Genomic DNA, 10,284 nt, shown 5'->3' on the forward strand with positions numbered 1-10,284 from the left:
TGTCAAGAGTGCACATGGAAACCCCTATATCACATAACTGAATATGTAAAAGTCATACATGTATAAGGCTAAGAAACTGGCTGTAGGAAACCTATTCTATCTCAACTAATATACCAATGAAATCATGGAATAAAGAACATCTGTATAATTATTTTAAGTTACAAGTTGTATTTACAAATCACCAAAAATGAAAGAATTAAATTCCTTTGTGAATCTGAGTGTTGTGCAGATCACCTAGCAAAGTTTCTATGAATAATAAAACATGGGTTTTAATATTCATAAACCATATCTTTATGAAATAAAATTGCTTTGGTCTGTATTCAGTAAAATAACAACTTATTATATTGTAATCTACTAGAAATAGGATTCAGTGGTTTGAATGTGACTTAGGTCTTCTTTATGAGTCAGCATTTTCAGATTTTTACCGATTCACTTTGTTAACCCAGGGATGTTTGAAAGAGCCACACAGGATGAAGAAACGTGACGCATCACAATGAATACTTCCTTCTTTACTTAGCTGTCAGCCTTGAAACAAGACACCATGTAATTCTGTTTCTTTGGTAGCATTTCCTGAGTTTTACAATTTTTGTTCTACATATTTATGCTTGGAAAAGAAATGCCAGTGCAACAGTGGGTAAAATCTGAAGGCATCTGGTGCCCAGGGGCAGAGTGGGGAGCTTTGCACAGTGGTGAAGAAGCAGGGGGAGGAATTCTGGTTCTGTGTGGACGAGTTTCTCTTCATTCCAATGTGGAGCAGAGGGAGCCTCAGTCCCCAACAAAGCAGGGCTCCCTTCACATGAGTCAGGCCTGCCTTTGCATGTTTTATAAATCCTACATGGCAACGCTGTTAGACAAAACAGCTTCGTTTAGCTAAATATTTCATGAATCCTATTTTTTAAATTGTCGTATCACAGAACTCAATCAGAATCTGTTAGAAACAAAATTTCTACAGCTGAGACAAGGTGAAATTACAAAACAGTGGAAGAGAATCTACTCTTATTTGCATGTTAACAAATGTGAATTTAGTTAGGCTTCATAATCATATTTGAGTCACTTCAACCAGTAGAGTGATTAAAATCACTTAGGGTTTGGCAGAGAAGTTGGAAAAGGTAAAAATTTCACCAGAATAACTACATTTATATTAATTGGCCAACCTTGGAGATTTTTGACTTGACATTAGATCAATGGTTAAAGAGGGCACAGCAGGAAGAAAAGGAGGAAGAGCTTGGCTGTACATTAAAGATGTTCATGAAATTGTAGATCAGCGAGTACCCATCAGTGATACTTGACTTCGAATTCTCAGTTTGGACATGGAAAGTGGCCAGCAAAACTTCTTCATCCTCATAATGGTTGTGCAGTTCATAATTGGAAATTTGAGTAATGGATTTATAGTACTGTTAAATTTTATTGACTGGGTCAATAAAAGAAAGCTCTCCTCAGTTGATCAAATTCTCGTCATGTTGGCCATTTCTAGAATTGGACTCATCTGGGAAATATTAGTAAGTTGGTTTCAACTTATGGATTCTTTACTTTCAGTAGTAGATGTAAAACTAATAATTACTATTTTTATCTGGATATTGTCCCATCATTTCACTGTCTGGCTTGCTACAGTCCTCAGTATCTTTTATTTGCTCAAAATAGCCAGTTTCTCCAGGCCTATTTTTCTCTTTCTGAAGTGGAGAGTAAAAAAAGTGACTCTGATGATACTGCTAGGAAGCTTGGTCTTCTTGTTTTTAAATCTGATACAGATAAAAGCACATATTGAAGACTGGAACAATTGGTATGAAGGAATCACAACTTGGAATTCCACAGTGAGTGATTCTGCAACATTATCACAGCTGATCATATTCAACATAACTATGTTCTCCCTCACACCATTTATTCTGGCCTTGATCTCTTTTCTGCTGCTTATCTTCTCCTTGTGGAAACATCTCCAGAAGATGCAGCTCAATTCCAAAGGACACAGAGATCCTAGAACCAAAGCTCACACAAATGCCTTGAAAACAATGATCTCTTTCCTCCTATTCTACACTAGTTACTTTCTGTCCCTTTTCATGTCATGGATTTCTCAGATATATAAGATTGAACTGGTCCATATACTTGCCCTGAATATTGGACTCCTCTATCCTTCAAGCCACTCACTTATCCTGATTCTGGGAAACTCCAAGTTAAGGCAGGCCTCTCTTTTGGTGCTGAGGCAGCTGAAGTGTGGGACAAAGGATGAGAAGCTCACAATTCCATAAGCCATTGGAACCATGTACTATTGGATGTTCTAGATAAAATAGCAGGTACCTACTTCAAAGATATTTATTCCTTCACATCATTCCTTCCATTGTGAATGTCACTGTGAGTTTTTCAATTGAACATCTATCATAATATCTTACCTAAGAACATTACAATATTATGAAGTGCATTCCTACATTATTGACAGTTTGAAACTTCTTAGAAAGTATCATTGGTGGATTCCCTTACCATTGAAAAATATCTCTCATAGAAAACTTAGACTTTAATTATGAGCCTCCAACATTTTGCTGCTAATAGCTCTTCAATTTAAAATCTCTCATTGGAGATGGGAAGTTGAGGAAATCATTTTATTATCCTGTTAATTGGAGAATTAAGGACAATCAGAATAATTATTTTGAACAGAAATAGGTAAATCTTGGATTTCTGATTTTTGCTAGTACCTACAGGATAGGCACATTGAGAGTATAATAAGTTCAATATGGATAATTTCTACATGAAACAATGATGTTAACTTTTGGTAATTATGTATACATTCATAGATATTTTGTTCTATGCTGTTTTTAGTAAATATTATTGACATATACAAAAAGATTCTCTCTTACAAAGAAGAAACAAACTGATGACATAAAAACTTTTTAATGAACAAAGAGAAAGTAGTATGTAAATGAAATGAATTAGCACATATACTAAAGTATTTTTGAGACAGCAGAAAAGGTAATTTAGAGAAGATAACAATACATAATGTATTACTGTTATTCTCTTATTTTATTGCAAAATGTTTTAGTTTGCATAAAATAAAAATACATTATAAATAAAAATATTATCGAGATGTAATTTGTAAGTACATATTATAAAATGCAGAATTTTTACTGTATATTTCCATTAGAGTTTTGATGTTGTGTATCATTATGTGATCACAAAAGCCATGATTTTGCAGTCCTTTCTTCCTTCCACCATTCTTTGCATGCAGGCAACTACTCACCTATTTCTGTTAACCATGAATATTACTTTGATTTCTAGCATTTTATATGTATATGAAATATATATATATGTATAGGTGTAGATTGTGAACTGTTAGATGCAAGGCTTCTTAAAGTCAGCATTGTTTTTGAATTTTCTTTCTTTTATTTTCTGGAGTAGTAGTTTCTTTCTGAATGGTATTCCTGAGTAGTATTCCTGAATACTATTGGATATACAACACTTTTATAAAATCTTTTTACCTATTTATGAACATTTGAATATTTCCAAATTATTGACCATTATGAATAAAACTGATTATCACTATTCATATATGTTTCTCTTTCCACTTTTATGATTTTATTGCTATTGGCTAAATAAAATGTCAAATAATATAAGTACATGGTTAGCTTAACTAAAAGTTAACAAAGAATTCTCCAAAAGGTTGTATCACTTTGTATTCCAATCAGGAATGTATGAGTTTCAGATGCTCCATGTCCTCTTCAACTGTTGGTACTTTTATAATTTTTTTAAGCCATTGTAGTCAGTGGATAATGGCATCTCCTTGTGGTTTAATTCACATTTTTCTGTCAAATATCAGTGACATTAAGCACTTTTTCATGTTGTTTGGCTTTTATGTAACTTTTTATGAATGTGTCCATAATTTACTTTGGTTCACTGTATTTTCTTTTATTATTCAATTATAATTGTACTTTATAATTTAAATATTTTTCCTTTATCAAACATGTTTTATAAATGTTTTCACCCAGCCAATGACTTGCTATCTCATTTTTTTTGCAATGTCTTCCAAAGACAAGATTACCTTTTACAGTTTATTTTAGAAGTATTATAATAAGTTGCAGATATTATGTTTAAGAACACAACTCATTTCAAACAAAGTTCTATTTGAAATATGAAAGGAGGTCAGGACCGTTTTTAAAGTTCAAATATCCATTTATTTTTCAGCACTACAATTTCTCTACTCTACTTCCTGGATTCCATGAACTAGGCAGCTTTGGTCTACCACATCCTTCCTCTGTGATGACCTACCTTGGAACTGGCCAACCATGGACTGAATCCTCTGAAGCAATCAATGAGTCAAATAAACTTCTTCTTTTTTTTTTTTTTTTTGGTACCGGGGATCAAACTGAGGACCTTGTGCTTGCAAGGCAGGTGCAGTGCCACTGAGCTGCATCCCCAGACCCTAAACTTCTTTTCTTTAAGTTGTGGTTGTCAGATATTTTATCTAAGCAATGGGAAAACTGACTAATATGGACTCAAGTGTTCCAGAGGAGCTCTGGCAAGGGTAAGGAGGCCATTGACTAGACCGTACACAAATCAATTCCAGACAAATTCTATTTGGTTACCTGAAAAATATATTTTCTTCACACTTCTGTGTCAAAGGAGTCCTCAACTTTAGTTATACAATTTTTGTATTTATACTTTTGTTCCTTTTACTCTAATGTAATTTAAAATGACATTTTAGGACTAAGAGACCTAGCAGATCTTTAGAAAATGTTTAATTTCTATGGAAACTGACACTTCAGCTTTTAAACTTATCATGTCTTTAGGGCCACTATTGGACAATAGTAGAGCTACATACTGCTATGGTTTATATCTAGATATCTCCTCAAAGTCTCCTGCACTTGTAGATGGGGCTCTGGGCAGGTGATTGGACTGTGAGGCCAAAATATTCATCAGTGGGTTTGCCCACTGATGAGTTTGTAACTAAATGTGATGTTGGGAGATGAAAGCTGGTTGGAGGAGATGAGGCACCAGGAGCTTGGCCTGGAAAGATGCATACCATTCTCTCTCCCTTCATCTCTCTACTTCCTGACTGGCATGCCATGAGCAAGTTCCCCTGTCATGCCCCTCTGCTGTGCCCCTCTGCCTTGGAATCAGCCATTCAGGGACTGAAACATGCACAAATGTGAGATGAAAACAAACCTTTCCTTCTTGGAGTTGTTGTTGTCAAGTATTGTGGCCCAGAGATGAGAAAGTCACTAAGACACATGGAAACATTTTTTGGAAGCAAAACTTTAATTTTATACAGTGTATGCTATGGAGAGGTAAGAAAGTTTAAAGACTACTTTTTTTTTGGTTTTCATTTAAAATTTTAACGAAGCCAGATTCAGTCAGCTGAAGAGTCTTGATATTATGGACTTGTCTAACAATTTTTTGCAAATTAGAATACAATCTATTTGTGATCAAGATCATAAGATACATTAATTTATGAAGTTAGATTTTATTTTTGAATTGTTGTATCTAGGTAATTATACACTCAGCAGCTTTTTTCAACTTTGCTTTACATTGTTTTGTTCTTGGCTGAAGCAATGCCAAGAATGACCTATAGAGAATTACCGCAACCTATGGAGAATTACTTTAACTACCAGGATAAACTTCACAAGTATGATATTTCCCAACAAAATGTATAAATTTTATTTTCACTGAAGTGTGTGAATTTCATAAATGTTCTTTCTTATGCCACTTTTTAAAAATTTTTGAATTATATTCTTTAAAATGGAACTTAGCTGAATAAAAAAAATTGGTGAAAACTTTCAAAATTAGAGTTACTGAATTTTCCACAATGGTGAAGAGGAAAAAGTATAAGACAAAATCTAAATAAATATAAGAGAATTACAAAGGATTCTGGAAGAAGAATCTATAAAAGTTAAATATATGTGTAGTTCAGGTGCCTTGAATGGGTTTACTTATGACTTATTTTTTAAATAGAGACTCAATATCAAAGGGACATTTCATGAAAGAAAATAGAAACTAACTAGAATTCTTTTAAAATGACATTGATCTAAAAATAAAAAGGACTTAAGAATTTAATATTTATGACACTGGTCCAGAAAATTAAGATTTATGTTTCATCAAAATACATTCTTAGACTTCATGTTGTCTTTTATCAAATTCTTGATTATATAAGAAAAGTGTGTTTTCTCAATATTAAAATATCTCAGTGCTCATCTTAAAGTATATGACCTTTTTACTGGCTTTATAATATGTTGAGTCTTGATATTGTTTCACACTGAGCAATATTTATTGAAGTATTTTCAACATTTTCATAATTTTGTCAACTTCCCAAAATAAAATTTTTAATTGAGCTTATTTTTGTCTTCCAACTAACATGGGAAGTGTCCATGGAGCTCTTAAAACATGACAAAAGCATTTTTTCTTTCTTAAAATAAGAGATATTAATCTAATAAAGATCATCTGATGTGTCCAATTTGCATGGGAAGTAAGAGAAAATGTTTCACCGCCTTTGAATTATACAGACATGTGTGATTAATATGTTTCTCAGAAATAATATGAAATTCCTAACATGTCTTTGAATAATATTATCATTCATAATTCTATCTATTATATATATTTATTGAGAGTCTACAGATGCAAGGAAAAAATAGACTAAAATATTGTCTCCAAAACTCCGAATTTTTTCTTCTTAAAATCCACCATCCTATGTCTTATACCAAATTCACTAAGATTTGGATAAAGAATGGTGGTGGATCTCTTGAGGGGAAAATTGAGCAAAGATAAAGGAGAAGGAGAGAGTGAGTTTGAGGGTGAAGCATCCATAGTGAGGGAAACCAGGATTAGTTACCTTTGCAACTTCCTTACCTCTGTTCTACATGTCAAGTCTGTGCAGAAATATCTATTGCAAGACAAGTGAAGCAGCATTTTGGGGGCTGAAATAGAGACTTCAGTCTGCCCTGAGGGAGACAAGGGCAGCATCTTTAAAGCCTGGGGTAGGGGGCCGAGCTTGTGCCAGGGAATAGAATGAAAGTTCAGTGGCTTTAAACCTAGAAGTTAGGCTGCTGGGGGTGCAGGGATTAAAGCTAACACTACAGGTCTTGTTTACTTAAAATTATGACAACAACATTCAAAGGAATAAAAATAATTCTTAAAATTGCATTTGTCTTATAGAAATGTTTCTATGGTGATGGAGTTCCAGACGGGGTCCTAGGTTCATGTGTCAGATAAACAGAGAATTTGACATGGTATGGAATGGTAAGGAAAAAGTAGTAAAATTTAATGGTTTAATTAGGTGATGGTATTCCCAGAGTGAGCAGGCTAGCAGTGATGTAAAGGAATATGGCAAGAGGGCTAAATGCATTGGGTTTAAGAGTTGAAAATGTGCTGTATCTAAGGCACCTCCCATCTGGTCTTCCAGAGCATAATCGACAACATGATTGACAGGGTGTTCAATCCAGTCAGCTGTGACTCCTGCGCATGTCCTTTCCCATAATTCATTCTGTTATAATTGAATGAATGGAAAGCAGTTTATACGTATGAACTGTTAATGGCTTTCAAGTGAAGAAAGGTTACTATAGGTCATAGCAGAGGACCTGGCACACATATGTCCTGGTTTGGGACTTTGGAACTTTCCAAGGGTCTTTGTTTTTCTTACCTCTGCCTCTGGGTGATAGGACTTAAGACAAAGGTGCAAGGGTGGGCTTTGAGTGGTCCCATACTATCTGTATTTGAATATAGGCAAGTGTGGGAGAAACGGAAGCCTCCCACCTGGGAGCTGGCTTGTGGGCCGGTGAGGAGGGAAGCTCAATGGAAGCATCTGCAAGAAGGGCTCTTGATCTTCTTAGTTTGTGTCCATGGCCCCCAAATACCATACTCCTCCACATCTAGAAAGAGAAGCATCAATAAGGAATTGCATGCTGGGTATTTATTGATATAAAGGAGCTACACTTATGAGTGCATTACTTCAGTGGCATAACTTTCTGAAGAACATCATCTTCTCATTCACTATCTGAGACAAAAAACACAACACAACACAAAACAAAACAAGGCAGGTTGGGGCCGGGGATTTAGCTCATTGGTGTCGTCGCCTGCCTCGCAAGCACAAGGTCCTGAGTTCGATCCCCAGTACCAAAAAAACCCCCAAAAATCCAGAAACAAAACAAGGCAGGTTACAAAGTAGATGAAACATGGCAAGAGGTTTCTTTTTTTTTTATTATATTCTTTTATTGGTACATTGTAGGTATACAACACAATTACATTTCTCATTGGGAATTGTACCTTTACATAATGCATCTTGGTTCTTATTTTTTCCCCATTCCTAGCCCTCCTTTCACACCCTCCACCCTTCCCTATTTACAAAGACTTTATTTCCATTTTTTCCATTTCTCATCATTTTTCCTTTCCCTTCTTTCCTTTCCCCTGACCCTCCCACTACCCCTACCCCTTTGGACCTTTTCTTCCTATTTTGCATTATCGATTATTCATTCTAATCATTGGTACATTTTAGGTATACAATGTGATGATATTCATCACTGGAAATTTGCACCTTTACATAGTGTCTCTTGGTTCTTGTTTTTCACCCTTGCCCAGCCCTCCCTTCAACCCCTCCAGTCCTCCCTATTTACAAAGATTTTGTTCTTATTTTTCCATTTTCTCATATTAATCCCATTCCCTTCTATCCTTTCCCCTAGTCCTCCCACTTCCTTCCCCTTTGCCCCTTTTCTTCCTATTTCACATTACCTCTTATACATTTAGTCCTTATTTACACTTTCAGTTTCTCACACCAGAGAAACTATTTGGTATTTATACTTGTGTGTCCTATTTATTTCCCTTAAGAGTACTGCCTCAATGTGCATACACATAGCTGTAAATGTCTCTAATTTCTCATTCTTTATGGCTGAGTAGTACTCCATTTTATAAAAAAACCACATTTTCTTTATCCAGTCTCCAGTTGATGGGCATTTGGGCTGTTTCCAAGTTTTAGCTATGACAAACTGTGCTGCTATGAACATGGGCGCACATATATCACTGTGATATGATTCTTTTAATTCTTTGGGGAAGATCCTCAGCAGTGGAATAGCGGGGTCAAATGGGACTTCCAGTCCTAGTTCTTTGAGGTATCTCCATACTGATTTCCACAGTGCTTGCACCAGTCTACACTCCCACCAGCAGTGGAGCAGGGTTCCTCTTTCCCCACAGCCCTGCCAGCATTTGTTATTGGTTGATTTCATGGTAGCAGCCATTCTTTCTGGAGTGAAGTGGAATCTCAGCGTTGTTTTCATTTGCATCTCTCGAATGACCAGTGATGTTGAACATTTTTTTCATGTATTTATTTGCTATTTCTACTTCTTTGTCTGAGAAATGTCTGTTCATTTCAGATGCCCATTTTTGGATTGTGTCTTTCAATTTGGGAGGTCTGATCTTTTTAAGTTCTTTATAGATTTGAGATAGTAGACCTTTGTCTGAGGAAGAGCAGGTGAAGATTTTTTCCCACATTGTGGGTTGTCTCTTCACACTGCTGGTGATTTCTCTTGCTGTGCAGAAGCTTTTTAATAAGAAGACATCCCACTTGTTGATTGTTTGTGCTAGTTCACAGGCAACTGAGGTTTTGTTCATAAAATCTTTTCCTACACTGATGTCTTCAAGAGTTCTACTTAACCCCTGTTCCAACTGGTTCCACATTTCTATTTTAATATTTAGACCTTTATTCCATTTCAATTTTAGTTTAGTGCCTGGTGAGAGATATAGGTCTAGTTTTAATCTTTGGCAAGTTGAAGCCCAATTTTTCCAGCACCATTTATTAAAGAGGCTATCTTTCCTCCAGTGAGGGAGTGTGGCTCCTTTGTCGAAGATGAGATGGCTGAGTGTGTCTGGCATTGTTTCTGCATCTTCTAATCTGTTCCACTGGTCCTCGGGTCTGTTTCTTTGCCAGTTCCATGCTGTTTTTATCACAGTAGCTTTGCAGTATAGTTGCAGGTTGGGGATTGTGATACCCTCTGCCATGTCTCTGTTACGTAGAATTGCTTTTGCTATTCTGGGTCTCTTCTTGCTCCAAATGAATTTTTGGATTGTTTTCTTGAGGTCCATGAAGTATGCTGCTGGGATCTCAATTGGAATTGCATTAAATCTATATAGCAGTTTGGGAAGTATGGTCATTTTCACTATATTAATCCTTCCTACCCAGGAGCAGGGGATGTCTGTCCATTTTCTGATATCATCTTCAATCTCTCTTTTCAGAGTGCCATAGTTTTCAGAGAAGAGGTCTTTGATTTCTTTTGTTAGGATGTTTCCTAGGTAGTTCAGTTTTTTGGATGCTATTGTGAA

General features: G+C 35.6%; 1 protein-coding gene across 1 annotated transcript; it reads left to right on the forward strand.

Moving 5' to 3' along the window:
* The first annotated feature begins 1,310 nt into the window (after positions 1-1,310).
* On the forward strand, positions 1,311-2,243 carry LOC101709714 (taste receptor type 2 member 13-like). The gene has a single exon (XM_004845926.1). It carries the CDS (start codon positions 1,311-1,313, stop codon positions 2,241-2,243), a length of 933 nt encoding a protein of 310 aa, XP_004845983.1.
* The last annotated feature ends 8,041 nt before the right edge of the window (positions 2,244-10,284 follow it).

The sequence above is a fragment of the Heterocephalus glaber genome, unplaced genomic scaffold (genome assembly GCF_053883595.1).
Source record: "Heterocephalus glaber isolate CG9 unplaced genomic scaffold, H.glaber_assembly_v1.0 deba00001444, whole genome shotgun sequence".
In the NCBI taxonomy this organism is placed as follows: Eukaryota; Metazoa; Chordata; class Mammalia; order Rodentia; family Bathyergidae; genus Heterocephalus; species Heterocephalus glaber.